Genomic DNA, 17,344 nt, shown 5'->3' with positions numbered 1-17,344 from the left:
TCTGGGGAAGACTGTACCCAGCATAGGGTCCTTTCCTAACCCCAGGACTCTCACCAGAAAACTTTGATGAAAAAGGCTTGATTGAATGAATGGATGAATGACAACAGCCTTATCAGAGTTTGTCCCCAAGTGACCTCTCTGTTGCATTTGTCAGCACTGAGCTTCACCATAACTGTTTATTTTTTATTTATTTATTTATTTTTTTTGAGACAGAGTTTCACTCTTGTTGCCCAGGCTGGAGTGCAGCAGCGTGATCTCAGCTCACTGCAACCTCTGCCTCCCAGGTTCAAGCGATTCTCCTGCCTCAGCCGCCTAAGTAGCTGGGACTACAGGTGTGTGCCACCACGCCCAGCTAATTTTGTATTTTTAGTAGAGATGGGGGTTTCACCATGTTGGTCAGCCATTATTTACTGGTGCTGAGAAGTGACCTGGATGCAGTGCCCTGTGCCTGTATCCCAACTACTTGGGAGGCTGAGACAGGAGGATCATTTGAGCTTAGTCCACCTGGGTAACATATCCAGACCCCATCTTTTGAAAAATAATAAATAAATGAATTTTTAAAAAATAACTTATGGCTCTGTCTAGCCCTTATTCTGTTCCAGTCAACCCTCTCCACCTTCCAAATCTTTTACACCTGAAACTCAGGCAGTCATCAGACCAATTCCCGCAGTCATCAGCCCAATTCCCAGTATTCCTCTTCTCAGCATTCCCTTCAACCTCTTGTGCTAACCACAAACCCAGCTGCCCTGAACGACAGTGCCCCCAGACTCCCTCTCCAGTGCTGACTGTTTCTTCCCTCACATTCCACAGTCCACAGCCTCTAAAGGCAGGGTCTTCCTTATACCCCATTGTCCCTCCAGACTCCCTAAAGCCCTCCAGCCCCTTCAAGGCTCCTGTCGTCATACTCTGCCATCTGCACTTGCCCCTCCTCATTGCGGATCCCTGGGTGACTCATCCCCATTCTTTGACGATGTAAACATTTGGCTCACTGTCTCTCTTTGAGGGCAGGGACTGTTAGGCACAGAGTAGGTGCCTCAATATTTGTTGAATGAAATCAGGTTTTACAGGGAAAACAGAGGCTTGGAGGAATGGCAGGGCCAGGATTCAAGCAGACGTGGAAACTCGTTTGCCTCTTTACTTCTCCCTCATCCTCATCACTCCTCTGGAGAAGTAGTAACCAATTTGATGGGTCAGGGTCAACAGCACCCACTAGGAGTCACTGAGGGCTAAAAGGTCAGCAGAGGACTGGATATTTGATGATATTAAGGAATTACTGTTCATGTTTTTAGGTGTAATAATTTAAAAAATAGTCCTTATCTTTTAGAGAAAATGAATGAAGTTTTTTGTTTTGTTTCGGTTTTTGTTTTTGAGATGGGAGTTTCACTCTTGTTGCCCAGGCTGGAGTGCAGTGGTGTGATCTCGGCTCACTGAAACCTCCGCCTCCCAGGTTCAAGCAATTCTCTTCCCTCAGCCTCCCAAGTAGCCGATATTACAGGCACCCGCCACCACTGGCTAATTTGTATTTTTAGTAGAGATGGGGTTTCTCCATGTTGGGCAGGCTAGTCTCGAACTCTTGACCTCAGGTGATCCACCCGCGTCAGCCTCCCAAAGTGCTGAGATTACCGGCGTTGAGCCACCGCGCCCAGCCTGAATGAAGTATTTATGGTTGGAGGGATACATGGTATCTGAGACTTGTTTGAATCGGTGGAGTAGGAGCATGAGACAAAGAAGAGATGGAACAATGTTGGCCGCCTGTTGATGCCTGTGGAAGGTGGGGGGCAGGAACATGGCAATTCATGATATTATCCTCTGTACTTGTAATATGCTTGACAAGTTCCATTATAAAAAATAAACAAGAAAGTCAGGCCTGGGTGTAGCTCTCTCGGATCCGGCAATGCCACCTCTCTGGTGCTCTTTTCCTAATTCTGCTGTCTATGCAGACAACTTCCGAGTTCCCCTGAGCTCTGAACTGGCCGTGGCTGGTGGAGGATTCTGGTCATCCTGGGGTCTCCAGCCTTACCAGGGCCCTTGATTCTGAGTATGGATGCCCATCCCATGTCACAGTCCACACTCTCAGAAGCTTTTTTTTTTTTTTTTTTGAGATGGAGTTTCACTCGTCGCCCAGGCTGGAGTGCAATGGTGCGATCTTGGCTCACTGCAACCTCTGCATCCTGAGTTCAAGTGATTCTCCTGCCCCAGCCTCCCGAGTAGCTGGGATTACAGGCATGCGCCACCATACTCGGCTACTTTTGTATTTTTAGTAGAGACAGGGTTTCTCCATGTTGTTCAGGCTGGTCTTGAACTCCCGACCTCAGGTGATCTGCCCGTGTTGGCCTCCCAAAGTGCTGGGATTACAGGCATGAGCCACCACACCCAGCCAGAAGCTCTTTTTCTTTGGCTCCTCTTTTTCTTTGGCTCCTCACCCAACCATTAAGTATCCATGTTCAAGGGTCCTGCTAGGATGAGCTGCGCTTCTCACTCTCTGTTCTCTCTCTGGGAAATCTCATCCTTATATCTGAAGCAGCAGCTGTGCTCACAACTCATAGATCTATACTTCCAGTCTGGACTTCTCTGCTGTGTGACAGATTCCTGTATGAAGCCATGTCATCCTCTAGCTACTGCCCAGTCTCTCCTCCCTTCTCTTCCAAGTGTCCTGAGAGATCCCTTACCACGAGCAACATCTGTGGTCTCTAACCACAGATGGTAGGTGCCATCTACTCACTGTTCGCTACTGCAATCTGGCTTCCACTCCAGTACTCCTTTGAAATGGTTCTCACCACAGTCAGCAGTAACTCCTAACAGCTACATCCGACGGCCACCTCTCAGCCCTCCTCTTACTGGCTTTCCCAGCAGCACATTGTAGATGCTCTTCCTGGAACACTGCTCCTTTGGCCTCCACGATGTGGCACCTTCCCGCTTCCTCTGTCTCCTTTATGAATTCCCTTGACATCCCTTCCATATCCCCGGCATTCAATCCTTGGTCCATGTGTCTCCACATCCCACACACTCCTGCTGGGCCTGCAGAGTGAGCTGACCAAGGCAAGTGCAGGTGAAGCAAGGGGAAGCCAAGGTGTTGAATGGCCCATGGGAGACACCCCAGGTAACAGAGGGATTCTAAACCCAGGCACCAACATTCTCAGTGAATCCTCTTCCGGGGATTGGTAAATAACAGTGGCAAGTAGGGGTAAAATAGTAATCATAATGGCTAAGATTTCTGAGTGCTTACTATGTGCCAGGTCTTTTTTACACACGATCACATCCGGTCCTTTCCAAACCCTAGGAGGTAGGTGCTGTTATCATCCCTTTCATAGATAAGGAAATGAAGATCTAACGTCAGCACCTGAACCACGGTCCTGAAGTCATCTTTTTTGATTTGAGAAGCTATACTCTTTTTCTTTTTCTTTCTTTCTTTTTTTTTTTTTTTGAGACACAGTCTTGTTCTGTCACCCACGCTAGACTGCAGTGGAGCAATCTTGGCTCACTGTAACCTCCACTTGAGCCTTCCTGGGCTCAAGCAATTCTCCTGCTTCAGCCTCTGGAGTAGCTGGGATTACAGGCATGCACCACCACGCCTGGCTAATTTGTGTATTTTTAGCAGAGACGCGGTTTCGCCATGTTAGCCAGGCTGGTCTTGAACTCCTGACCTCAGGTGATCCACCCGCCTCAGCTTCCCAAAGTGCTGGGATTACAGTCATGAGCTACTGCACCCACCCAAGAAGCTACACTCTTTTTTGTATTTTTAGTAGAGACAAGGTTTCACCGCATTAGCCAGGATGGTCTCAATCCCCTGATCTCATGATCCACCCGCCTAGGCCTCCCAAAGTGCTGGGATTACAGGCGTGAGCCACCGCGCCCGGCCGAAGCTACACTCTTAAGCACTCTGCAGCCAGTGAGGTTTTACATGTAATGGAGGGACAACAGAGATATGGCAGGTGGAAGCAAATGAAAAGATTCCATCAGAGAGGGCTGCAGGGAAGGCAGTGTCTTACCTCATTCCTACACCAAGGCAATCCCTAGGTCCTACTGAGTTAAAATCCTATTTCTTGCCTCTGTCTCATCGCCTTATACTTCCAGCCTGGACCTCCGGCCTCTGACTAATCGCCTTAGCCAAAGATCTGGATCATCGCCTCTCTCATCACCTCTCTCCTTATTGTCTCAGCCAAAGATCTGGTTCAGGAGTCACCATCTCTTGCCCAAAGTGCAGCAACTCCCAACTAGGTTCTGTCCTGCCTTGCCCCCTCTCCGTCATTCTGCAGCCACAGTGATCCACTACATGCTAATGTAAGGCCTCAGACTCACCCATGGCTCCCTACCGCCTTCTAAAAAAAGTGCAAACTCCTTCCATGGCATAGAAAGCCCATTACGATTTGGCCATTGCCCATGTCTATGGCTCTCACCCTCTGCATACAACTTTACATAAAGTTTACATAAAAGGCATTTGTAAAAGACCAAAGATATAAGTAAACATAGAAGCCAGGAGGCTGATAAAAGCTGTGAGTGCAATCTGAAGTGGGTGGGGACAAAGCAGCAAGAAGGCACGTGAGGCATGGCAGGGATGGAAGACTTTTGGGGCCATGGTGATGGTGAGGCAGTTCTAGAACGTCCCAGACCCAGAATGAGCTTCTCGCTCCTGAACCATATCCCAGACAGCAGGAGGCCCAGGTGGAAGGCTGTTTCTAGCTTCCTATGAGATTTCCAAGTGCCTTGTATATCCTGGAAATAACTCCCAATCACTTGAGGTAGTTGGACTAAACCTGCTGTAGAGTGAATGTTTATATCCTCCCCACGAATTCATATTCTGAAACCTAACCCCCAATGTAATGGAATTTGGAGGTGGGGGCCTTTGGGGAGGTGATCAGGTCATGAGGGCAGAGTTCTCATGAATGGGATTAGTGCCCTTATAAGACTCAGGGCCAGGCGCAGTGACTCATGCCTGTAATCCCAGCACTTTGAGAGGCCAAGGCAGGAGGATTGCTTGAGGCCAGGAGTTCAAGACCAGCTTGGGCAACATAGCAAGACCTCATCTCTATAAAAAATAAAAAAAAATTAGCCAGGTGTGATGGCACACACCTGCAGTCTGCTACTAAGGGGGCTGAGGTGGGAGGATCACTTGAGCCCAGGGGCTTGTGGCTGCAGTGAGCTATGATCACACCACTGCACTCCAGCTTGGGCAACAGAGTGAAACCCTGTCTCAAAAAGAAAAGAGAGAGACTCAGGAGAGCTGCCTTGCCTCTTCCATCATGCAAGGAAAGCGAGAAGACAGCTGTCTATGAACCACCTCTCTGGTGGGTCCTGACCAGATACTGAATCTTCCCGCACCTTCATCTTGCACTTCCCAGCCTCCAGGACTGTGGGAAATGAATGTCTGTTGTTTAAAAGCCACCCAGACTATGGTATTCTGTTATAGCAGTCTGAAGGGGCTAAGAACCAGAAAAGTCTGATACAATATAGATGGTACCTGAAGACATGGACAGGGATGTAAATCTCCCAGAGAATGTGCAGAGTGAGAAGAGAAGGCTGTCTGAGATGGAGTCTTGGCTAGTGTTTTTTTTTTTTTTTTTTTTTTTTTTTTTTTTTTGAGACAGGGTCTGTCACCCAGACTGGAGTGCAGTGGCGCAATCATGGCTCACTGCAGCTTCGACTTCCTGGGCTTAAGTGATCATCCCACCTCAGTCTCCCAAGTAGCAGGGACTACATGCGCACACCAGCACTCCCAGACAACTTTTCCTTTCTTTCTTTTTTTTTTTTTTTTTTTTTGAGACGGAGTCTTGCTCTGTGACCCAGGCTGGAGTGCAGTGGCGCGATCTAGGCTCACTGCAAGCTCCGCCCCCCGGGTTCACGCCATTCTCCTGCCTCAGCCTCCTGAGTAGCTGGGACTACAGGCGCCCGCCACCTCGCCCGGCTAATTTTCTTGTATTTTTAGTAGAGACGGGGTTTCACCGTGTTAGCCAGGATGGTCTCGATCTCCTGACCTCGTGATCCGCCCGTCTCGGCCTCCCAAAGTGCTGGGATTACAGGCTTGAGCCACCGCGCCCGGCCTTTTTTTTTTTTTTTTTTTTTGAGACAGAGTCATACTCTGTCACCAGGCTAGAGTGCAGTGGCGCAATCTCGGCTCACTGCAAGCTCCGCCTCCTGGGTTCAGGCCATTCTCCTGCCTCAGCCGGGATTACAGGCGCCCACCACCACACCTGGCTAACTTTTTGTATTTTTAGTAGAGATGGAGTTTCACCGCGTTAGCCAGGATGGTCTCCATCCTTTGACCTCGTGATTTGCCCACCTCGGCCTCCCAAAGTGCTGGGATTACAGGCGTGAGCCACTGCGCCCGAACTTTTTTTATTTTTATTTTTTTAAGACAGTCTTGCTCTGTCGCCCAGGCTGGAGTGCAGTGGTACGATCTCGGCTCACTGCAACCTCCGCCTCCCAAGTTCAAGCAATTCTCCTGTCTCAGTCTCCCAAGTAGCTGGGAATACAGTTGTCCGCCACCACGTCTGGCTAATTTTTGTATTTTTAGTACAGATGGAGCTTCACCATATTGGCCAGGCTGGTCTCAAACTCCTGACCTTAGGTGATCCACCTGCCTCGGCCTCTCAAAGTGCTGGGATTACAGGCATGAGCCACCGTGCCCTGCCTCCTATTTTTCTTTCTCGAGACGGAGTCTCATTTTGTTGCCCAGGCTGGAGTGCAGTGGTGTGATCTCAGCTCACTGTAACCTCGGCCTCCTGGGTTCAAGCGATTCTTCTGCCTCAGCCTCCTGAGTTGATGGGATTACAGGCGCCCACCACCATGCCCGGCTAATTTTTGTATTTTTAGTAGAGACAGGGTTTCCCCATATTGGCCAGGCTTGTCTTGAACTCCTGACCTCGGGTGATCCACCCACCTTGGCCTCCCAAAGTGCTGGTATTACCGGCGTGTGCCACCGTGCCCACCCAATTTTTCCTATTTTTAGTAGAGGTGGGGTTTCACCATGTTGCCCAGGCTGCTCTGAAACTCCTGGGCTCAAGCAATACCCCTGTCTTGGCCTCCCAAAGTTCTGGGATTATGGGCATGAGCCACTGTGCCCAGCCATGATGAATTTTAAGGCGTAGATCAGAATCGATGATGCTGAGAAAGAGAATGTGCGAGAATGGTGAGTGAAATAAGAGGAACATTGGAAATTACTGACTCAGAAGTTCAAAGAGGAAGGAGTGGCTGACACAAAAAGTGTTTCTGAGAGATCAGGAAAGATGATGATGTGTCCATTGGAATTGCCCACCTTGAGGTGGTAACCTTGGTGGGAGCTGGGTCAGGTGTGAGGGGAGCCAGGCTGCGAGGGCTGAAGGGACAAATGGGAGTGCAGTGCAGAGTCCCCTCTGTGGCTTCAGTTTCTTCACTGGAGGAGGGAGGAGCTTTTGGGGCATGGAAGGCTCTGGAATAGTGGAGGGGGATGATGGAGAAGGATAGGTAAGAAGACTGATAAGCAGGAATGAGGGCTGAGACCAGAGCCCCCAGACTTACAGAAATAGGAATCTGCACAGATGGGAGGTTCCCTCCAACAACCTCCCATCACCCAGATGTAGCAGCAGAGAAGCTGTTGAAGTGCTGGCCCAAGATTTCCAGGTTTCAGGCTGGGATCAGTGGAACGCTGGTGGCCAAAGTGGAAGTGTGGCAAGAGAGTTCAGATTTTTCACATGGGGTCTTGGCTAGGGAGGGAGAAATGCCAGAAGAGGCTGGCTGACAGGCTGGAGACCTGTAATGTCCCCTATATACAGATGCTTGGGAAGCAATTCTGGGTATGAAGAGCTTTAGTGCTTAGCTGTGGGGAAGGGTGGAAGAGATATGGAGAAGTCCTGAGACCCAGAGGCAGTGTTTAGTTGTGGGGTTTTTGAAGGGCAATGGCGTCCTCTGGGGGAAAGCAGGAACTGCAGTAGAGAGGATGGCTGAGCTGGTGCTAGACTAGTGTTCCTGGCCGGGGAATGCAGCGAGGGGGAGGGAGGTACAGGACCAGGGCAGGGAGAGTCCCCTGGAAGGAAAGTGCAGGGAGAAGGCCCTGGGTTCAGTGGGAGGCTGTGGAAAGGGCACATAGGATCCTTGGTGTCAGGACCTTCTGGGGAGTTCTGGGCAGCCAGACCAGCCACTGGCTCCTCCCTTTACTACTCATTTATGCACCTCCCCCTCTTCCCCACCCAGGGATTGCCCCCACACCCAGCCCCGAACCTCTTTGATGGCTGCCATGCGAACGGTCTCATAGTAGTGCAGGGGTGCGTTGGGTGTGCTCATGTCATAGCCAAATCCTGCAACTGCCACCTCGTCACAGCCGTGTAGTGCCATGGTCACTGCCACACTGCCAAGGGTAGGGATGTTCTGGAAGATGGGGGCAGGGGGGAGAGAAGGCGTGCAGAGTTCAGCTGGAGGGCTGGGACAGCTGAGACTTCAGCCAGGCTCCCTAGAGCTAGCTTCCACGCCCAAGGACTGAGCCCTCTTCCCCAGAAAGCTATTTTGCAGAAGCACTGCCCCACCCACCACCCACCCTTCCTTCCAAGGCACTTCTGACCCAGCTCTCTTCCTCCCTCTCCCGGGGCCCAGATATCTCACCCCCCGGCCCATGAGGCCATTGTTGAAGGGCAGGCCAATGAGGGTGAAGGCAGCCTCCTGGATGAAATATGGGTTGAGGATTCGAATCTCAGGGGGCTCCTTGGGCACTCGAGTGGCCACAGATTTCCAGAAGCCATCCGACGCACTCTGTGGACACAGCAAAAGCGGGCCTGAACGAGGCACACAGCTAGGGATGAGCCTAGGGGAGTGGCAGGGACCCCCAAGTAGGGACAGTGAGGCGGGAGCACAAGGCGTTTAACGGGGAACCCAGGGCCTGTGGTGTAGGGAGCCCATCTGTGTTGGGGGAAATGGGGTGTGTGACAGGGACAAGGGGAATGATGGTGAAGAGAGTGTGTGGTGGTGCTCCAGTGTGTAACAGAGGAGGATACGAAGGGGCTTGTGGGGCAGGCATAGGACGTGGGATGCTGTGGGTGTGCTGCTGTGGCCTGAGGGGGCTCCTGGGCCAATGAGAAGACCCAGCAGCGCAGCTGCCCTGACTCCCTATCTGCAGCAGCTGAGGGACTGGGAGGAGCCTGCCCTCTCTCCTGTCTGCCCTCCTGTGCTCCCACTTCCCTTGCTGCTGTCTCTCCTGGCTCTCTCCATCGACTGTTCTAGAGTGGACCTGAAAAATGGAGACAGAGCGTGAGCAAGCAGAGCACAGCAGACCAACACTGCTGCTGACTAGAGTCGGGTGACTGGGCAACAAGCTCTCCAAGCCTGTTTCTTTAACCATAAAATGGGATCATTCTTACCTGAGGATCTCTGCACTGTACTAGAAAGGCATCACCTCTGAAATCCGACATCCCAGTGTCCATTCTGGGGCACAGCTTCCCCTCCTTCCAAGTCTCTCTCTTCCTCCCTCTCCACGACACAGAGGCCTTTAGCTCCCCAGCCCTGACTTACTGTTTAGTGCGTCCACTCCTCCTTGTCTGGACCCTGAAGTATATAACTCTTGCGAGCTGCTGTAGTCCTCTGCCCCTTGTCCTTCTATTGCCCTAGTCTAGGGAAATCCCGAACTTGGGATCAACCCATACATCCTCTTTTTCTCCCTTCACAACTGGGCTCCTGAGCACCACTGGAGAAGTCACAAACCAACCCTGCAGGCTGGAGGCACTGCCAAACCACAGGCTCCAACCAAACTGTTATTTGCATAGAAAACCTAGAAGAATCAGTCGAGGGCACTGGCTCACACGTGTAATCCCAGCACTTTGGGAGGCCAAGGCGGGTGGATCACCTAAGGTCAGGAGTTCAAGATCAGCCTGGCCAACATGGCAAAAGCCCATCTCTACTAAAAATACAAAAAATTAGCCAGGCGTGGTGTCAGGTGCCTGTAATCTCAGCTACTTGGGAGGCTAAAGCAGGAGAATTGCTTGAACCCAGGAGGCGGAAGTTGCAGTGAGCCGACATTGTACCATTGCGCTCTAGCCTGGACGACAGAGCGAGATTCTGTCCAAAAAAAAAAAAAAAAAAAAAAAAAAAGAGAAGGAAAGAGAGAAAGAAAGCCTAAAAGAATCAACTAAACTTAGAATGGATAAAATAATTTACTGTAGCAATAGGAAACAGTCATCAGATATAACAAAAAGATCTTATTTGCAATCGTAACAAAAAAGTCAACTATTGAGCAATAAACATAAGAAGTATGTGAGAACTATAGGAGGAAAACTATAATTCTTTACTGATATAAAAAGATGACTTAAAAAATGGGAAAGACAAAATCATATTCCTGGATAGGAAGGCTCCAGTGGCAGCTCCTCCCAGATTAATGTACAGGTTTAACATAATTCTAAGAAAAAAAATCTCAGTAGGACGTTTTGAGATCTATCAAATGGATTCTAAAAACCCATCCAAAAGATTTATCAGGTAAACATAACACCCTCAAATTAAAAATTAGGTATTACAGTATATTATGGGTTTGCACTTATTACAACAATAGATATATGTGATTCAAAACCAGGAACAGTGAAACAGGATCGCCTAGAGGCAGGTCAACACAGGTATAGGTTACGGAAACAAATGAGATTGGAAAATTTCCCATTTGGGAAGAAGATCCATTTACTTTCTCTCCTCACACCATATACAAAATAAGTAAATGTTTAAAAAGCAAAAAAAGCGAAATTTCGGCTGGGCGTGGTGGCTCATGCCTGTAATCCTAGCCCTTTGGGAAGCTGAGGCAGGCAGATTGCTTGAGCCCAGGAGTTCAAGAACAGCTTGGGCAACATGGAGAAACCCTGTCTCTATAGAAAATACAAAAATGAGCAGAGCATGGTGGCGTGTGCCTGTAGTCCCACACCGTCAGAGGCTGAGGTGGGAGGATGCTGGAGCCTTGGAGGCGGCAGTGGCAGGGAATCATCATTGCAGCACTGCACACTCCAGCCTGGGTGACAGAGTGAGACCCTGTCTAAAAAAAAAAGAGAAAGAAAAAAATTTGGATGTATATTTTATCACTGAATTATCTATACATTAATGCAATGGAAGAAATAAAGAAAAAGACATATTTTGACTTTATAAAACATTTTTAAGTGCTTTGGCACATCAAAAATATATGCAAAATAAGGTTGGGTGCGGTGGCTCAAGCCTGTAATTCTAGCACTTTGGGAGGCCGGGCGCAGATCACTTGAGGTCAGGCGTTCGAGACCAGCCTGCCAACACCATGAAACCCTGTCTCCACCAAAAAACACAAAAATTAGCTAGGTGTGGTGGTGTGCGCCTGTAGTCTCAGCTACTTGGGGAGGCTGAGGTGGGAGGATCGCTTGAACGTGGGGACGGAGGTTGCAGTGGGCTGAGATGGCACCACTGTACTCCAGTGTGAATGACAGAGTGAGACTCTGTTTCAAAAAAAAAAAAAAAAAAAGCAAGATAGTATAGAGAGGGAAGCAAAAAAGTGGTAAACATTTTGTCACAAATAGGAAGAAATGCATATTTTAAAACCTCATGAAGAATCAATGAGGCCCCATAAAAATGGGTAAAGCACACAAACAAAAGGTTAATAAAGCATGGAAAACTTTAACTCACCAATGACAAAGAAATGCACATTAAAATAACAATCTTTTTTTAACCACTAAAATCTGTGTATGTGTATATTTGTGTATCTATATCTTGGTGCTGGTGGTAGTCTGCTGAGGGAAAATTCTGGACTGTTACAGGAATAAATCTGGCACAGCCTTTCTAAAACACAATCTGTGTGTCAAAGGCCTCAAAGCTGTCTGTATCTTATGACCTCAAAATTTTCCTTCTAAAAATAATCAAAATGAAGACCTTTGTAAAAAGCTCTTTATTACAGTATTACTTACAAAGTGAAAAAACAGAAAAAAATCCAAAAGTTTACAACAGAGGTTTCATTAAATGATACATTTATGTAAAAGAATGTCATAGTTATCGAAATGGTATCTTCTAAGAATTTTGGGCCAGGTGAGGTGGCTGGCTCATGCCTGTAATCCCGGCACTTTGGCAGGCTGAAGTGGGAGGATTACTTGAGCCCAGGAATTCAATACCAACCTGGGCAATGTAGTGAGACAGTGTCTTTACAAGAAATAGAATAATTAGCTGGGCATGCGGCTGTGGTCCCAGCCACCTGGGAGGCTGAGGTGGGAGGATCGCTTGAGTTCAGGAATTCTAGGCTGCAGTGAGCCGTGATTGAGCCACTGTACTCTAGCCTGGGCGAAAGAGAAAGTCCCTGTCTAAAAAAAAAAGGAATTTTGTCTTATAGATGTACCATAATGTATGTAACCAACACTGTTGTTGGATGTCTAAATTGTTTCTAGTTTCCCCAGACCTCTTCCTTCTCCTTGTTCCCTATCCTCTACTGTCCCTCCAGTCTTCCAAACCAGCAACCTGGGAATTGACTTGAGAGTCTCCTACACCTTTCCAGTCCATCTTATCTTGTGCTGCTGGTCATCAAGTTCTTTTGAGTCTGTCTACTTAGAACCCTACATATCCGTCCCTTGATCCCAAACCCACTGCCACCACTTCCAGGACAGGTCTTATCATCTTTCATCTGGACTATCCTAATGACTGGCCATTTACATTATCTGTCTTTTTGACTGCTAAACACCCCAAAGCCCAGTAGAGCAACTGAAACAAAACTGAAACATAAATGGTATGCAACACGATTGTAAAATTCTATTCACTTATTCAATGAGCATTAATGAGTGCCTACGATGGGCTGCCTCTGCCTCCCAAACCACTTTCTTTTCTTTTTTTTTTTTTTTTTTTGAGACAGTCTCGCTCTGCTGCCCAGGCTGGAGTGCAGTGGCATGATCTCGGCTCACTGCAACCTCCATCTCCCGGGTTCAAGCAATTCTCCTGCCTCAGTCTCCTGAGTAGCTGGGATTACAGGTGCATGCCACCATGCCCAGCTAATTTTTGTATTTTTAGTAGAGACGGGGTTTCACCATGTTGGCCAGGCTGGTCTTGAACTCCTGACCTTAGGTGATCTGCCCACCTCAGCCTCCCAAAGTGTTGGGATTACAGGCGTGAGCCACTGCGCCTGGCCTCTCAAACCACTTTCTCTCTGCCAGAATGATTTTCCATGTACAAATCAGATCACATCACCACTGCCTACAGAAGAGCTGAGCCTTTTAGCCAGTAACCCATCTGTCTCTTGTTTCAGTCTCTGTCCATCTGAAGTCCCCACTTGCTAATTCATGCCCTACACTTTTGCTGATGCTGCTCCTTGTCTCTAATGTCCTTCCCACCTCTATCCACATGACCCATCTATTTTCTAAGACTCAGCAGCTGCTTCTCCTTTATGTCTTTCCTGACCCCCTCCACCCCAAGGCAGAACTGACATCTAACCTTCAAGAGGTGGTAAAATATGGAGTTCAGATCCTTGGTCCTAGGATTTAACTTCAGCTCTGCTCACTCACCATGTGCAGATCCTGGGCAAGGAATGTACCATTTCCTTATGGATAAACGAGGGACACCATGACTATTTAGCTTACAAACTATTGCAAGAATTAAATGAGCCAATCCAGGCTGAGTGCACACTAGCCCCACAGGGCAGGGGCTCACATCTGATTCACCTCTGTAGCCCAGGGCCTGGCCCAGCACAGGCAACAAAGAGGCATCAGTGATGGTTACTAAAGGAGATCTGATCTCCACCCAGGGCCCCCAGTGACCAGCAGCTCTTCAGCCTCTTCTGCTGCTGCTCCTTTGGTGGACTGTCTTTGTTCCAGCCACTCCCTCCTCATGGCTCCCACCTCTGTGGCAACATCTCTTTCTCTGGCAAACTGTCTTCCAAAGGCCAGTTCAAAAGATGGGCCCTGGTGGCAAACTTCGGTTTCAGCCCGGCAGGCTGAGCAAGCCGACCCCAGTTTTTCCTGTTCCTGTCTCCAGAAGTGGGGTGTGTGTAAGGGAGGTAAAAGGAGGGATGGTGGGAGACAGTAGGAAAGGGAAGGGTGGAGAAATAGTCAAGACCTTAGGCATAGCTGAGGGGAAGCCCCTCTTGGGTGGGCCAGATGTGGACCGACAGGAACGGCAGGTGCCAGCCTGTGCCAAGCACCGCACAGCCCCTGTCCCTTCTCCAGGTCCAGCAGGCCCCAACAGCTTCCCACCTGGGGTTCCTGCCCGTGCCTGCCCCGCACACACCTGAAGGGGAGGGAGAAAGCACAGGGGCTGCTCGGGAGGAGCAGGGGGAACCAGGATTGGGCACAGCTGGGGGCGTGTGTGAGGAGGCTCCAGGCTGGCTTTACAAGGGTTACTTTATTATCTCTTTAACTTTCACCCACTTCACAGGTACAGGCCCCAAGATGAAACATGTTCAAGGTCAAGCAGCCTGCAGGTGGCTGCAAGTGGATTGAAACCCGAGTGTCCTGACTCCAAAACGGCATTCTTTCCGCCACACCATTTATATCATCGCTGCAGTTCCCACCTCTGGAAGTCTGAGGGGTTAGGGGTCAAAGATAAAGGAGACCTCCCCTCTCTCCTCTAAGAGCACTAAGGGAGCTCTCAGGAGTCTCTCTGGTGCCCAGTCCCATTTTTCAGAGGGTACTGAGGCCCAGAGAGGTGAGGGGACTTGTTAGGGTACACGCACAGCTGGCGAGAATCTGCACTGCGTTTGACTTCACAACCTGGTTTTCTGCACATGAGATGCCCTCTCTGAAACAATCCCTCTTGGTCTGTTCCACATGCTGTAAGTCCTGGATTTAAACCACTATCTCAAACGGTAGTAAAAGTGATTAACTCAATCCCCTTGGCGATCTGATGGGGAGGGGAAAGCTGCCACCTCTCCTCTCATCTTTACTCTTTCCTGGGAGGAGAAATGCCTGCTGTGACTGCTTAGATGTGAGGATACTGAGTGTGTCATGATTACTGGTGTGAGATGAAAATTCTCTCCCACATAGGCAGCCCTTCCTGACTTGCTGCCTCTGCGTGGCAGTGAGTGAGCTGGGCAGGCCTCCTCCTTGGAGCAGGCCACCTCTGCCTCTGCCCTTCGTGGCTCACTGCGCTGAGGTCTTACTGCCCTAGGTTCTAACTCCGCCAGCAGCGGCTGAGAGTCATATTGGGACCCTGGGGGAAGGAGCCCTGTTTTAGGTCACAAACCCCAGGGAGCCCTGCACTGGAGAACTGGGAGCCCAACACAGCACCAGTCCAGCGCTCCTTTTATTCTTTCTCATCTGCCACTGTCCTGGTGTAGTTTCCTCAGAGATTTCAGGGAAAGGAGAAACAGTAAGACTAAGATATGGTTTTGGCATTTTCGTGTTTCCCCAGCCACAAAAACATCAAGTACCAACAAAACCTCAGCCTGTTTCCTAAAAAAAAAGCTGTAACTCCTCTTCTCAGAAACACGTACACAGGCACATACACAGAACATCTGTGTACCACTGCAGAGGCTTTGGAGTGTGAAAAACAGAGGCTCAATTCCAGCTCCACATCTCTGTGACCCGGGGCACATTGTGTCCTCTCTTTACACCTCAAGTTCCTTGTGCATACAACAGGGCTGTTAAGACCTACTTCCCAGATAGCTGTAAGGATTAGAGATGCTGTGCATTTTACAGCATCTGGCACGGGGTCTGGTATATAGCAAGCTCAATAAATCTTACTTATTATGATTATAGTGAGTGTCACAGAGACCAGGAGAGTGAAGCGGAGGGTGTGGTCAGCAGCGTCAGCCACCGGAGAGGCCAGGACACATCCACACCTGCACGCGTGCATGCATTTGAATGGGAGAGCCAGCCTTCCCCCTGGCTCCCCGCAGGGAGGTCTGCCTTCTGCTGGAGACACTGCCAGGCCTGCTGCCAGCACACAGTCCTATTCCACAAGGCCTGTGCCTACAAGTGTCCACATCTGGCCCAAGGCCTCTCACATCTCATTTCCCCAATCCACAGGACACAACAGAGGCCTATAAGGCCAGCCAGTGCTGCTGGCCTGGCATGGTCTGGCTTCTCCTCAAGGCCAGCTGTGGGCTGCATTCCTTGTTGAATCCCTCCTCCTTCAGGAATGCCCCTGCCTCAGTCAAGTCTGGACCCAGCTCCTCTGTGTGGGGCTGCCAGACTCCTGCTGATGCAACCTGTTCCGCTCTTGTCAGAACATCCAGGAGCAATGGGGAAAACATCTGGGAAGGAAGCACTTTCCCCACCAGGCTCCTGAGAGAATGTTTCCTGGTGTGCTCACAGGTCTGGGAGTAGACATTAACTGTGGTAGGCTTTCACAGCAAGAGTAGGCAGATATGTCCACGCCTATGCTCCCTGCTGCTACTGCCTTAGGGTGGGCCACCAACTCTCCTGGGGTCACTCTAACAGCCATCACCTCTCTCTGACTCCCTCTTGCTTTCCCTTCAGTTCATTCACATCCCTGCACAAATCTGATCTTGACACTCTTGGGCTTAAAATCTTCCGTGGCTTTCCACTGCTCACTGCAACAGCTTGCGTTGACAATTAAAGAGTGCAGGTCTGACTGTGAACCCTCACACCCCCAACTGCTCTAACTCTGTGTCCCGAAGCACATCCTTTACCCTTCAAAGTCTCATTACCCTCTCCTATGCAGTAATACTAGCTCTCCTTTATAGTGTTTTTGTGTTATAACAGTTTAAAGTCATGCATATAATATGTCTGGCACAAAGTCAGCTCTTGTTAGCTTCTGCTATTATTCCTCAGGATAAGGTCCAGGTTCCTTGATGAGACTTTGGCTTTTAAGACCCTTCACCATCTGTCCCCTGCTCAGCTAGCTTCATCTCCAGCCACTGCCACCATATCCATGTAGGTCCACCCCTAACATTGTTGGGCCAAGGACAAAACTACAAATGGGTGTATTATACACATATCACATGTCTAAAATTTAATTTTAAATACCTCAAAGTTATGAGGCAAGTTATCAAGCTGTTACATATATTCTAGCACCCTGCAAGGCTGAGGTGGGCAGATCACTTGAACTGAGGAGTTGGAGACCAGCCTGGGCAACATGGTGAAACTCCGTCTCCGCAAAAAAATACAAAAATTAGCCAGTCACGGTGGCGCACACCTGTAGTCCCCAGCTACTTGGGAGGTTGAGGTGGGAGGATGGCAGGGGCCCAGAAGGCGGAGGCTGCAGTAAGCCAAGATCGCACCACTGCACTCCAGCCTGGGTGATACAGCCAGACCTTGTTAAAAAAAAAAAAAAAAAAAAAAAAATATATATATATATATATATATATATATATATATTCCTTGAAAAATGTCCTAGAAGGACAGGTTTGAGTTTGGAATCCTGACCCTGGGGATCTGTTGTGCTGGACCATGGTGGTCCAGCCCAATTCCTACCCCTGGTCCCATCCCATACCATAAGAAGTCTTGTGCAA

General features: G+C 49.2%; 2 protein-coding genes across 6 annotated transcripts in view; both read right to left on the bottom strand.

The window, feature by feature from the left end:
- ST3GAL3 (ST3 beta-galactoside alpha-2,3-sialyltransferase 3) overlaps positions 1-17,344 on the bottom strand; it is a 233,153-nt gene that overhangs the window by 2,046 nt on the left and 213,763 nt on the right. For all 5 annotated transcript variants that reach the window (XM_050799866.1, XM_050799894.1, XM_050799885.1 and 2 more), the window contains 2 exons: positions 8,572-8,718; positions 8,194-8,340 (listed from right to left, as the gene is read on the bottom strand). In XM_050799866.1, the coding sequence (XP_050655823.1) occupies positions 8,194-8,340; positions 8,572-8,718 (294 nt within the window). The remainder of the gene's footprint in view (positions 1-8,193; positions 8,341-8,571; positions 8,719-17,344) is intronic.
- ATP6V0B (ATPase H+ transporting V0 subunit b) overlaps positions 1-17,344 on the bottom strand; it is a 96,519-nt gene that overhangs the window by 50,079 nt on the left and 29,096 nt on the right. The gene's annotated exons all lie outside the window — the stretch shown is intronic.

This window comes from Macaca thibetana, chromosome 1 (assembly GCF_024542745.1).
Source record: "Macaca thibetana thibetana isolate TM-01 chromosome 1, ASM2454274v1, whole genome shotgun sequence".
NCBI classification, from domain to species: Eukaryota; Metazoa; Chordata; class Mammalia; order Primates; family Cercopithecidae; genus Macaca; species Macaca thibetana.
Note: the sequence above shows the minus strand (reverse complement) of the source record. Positions and strands in the feature narration are given on the sequence as shown.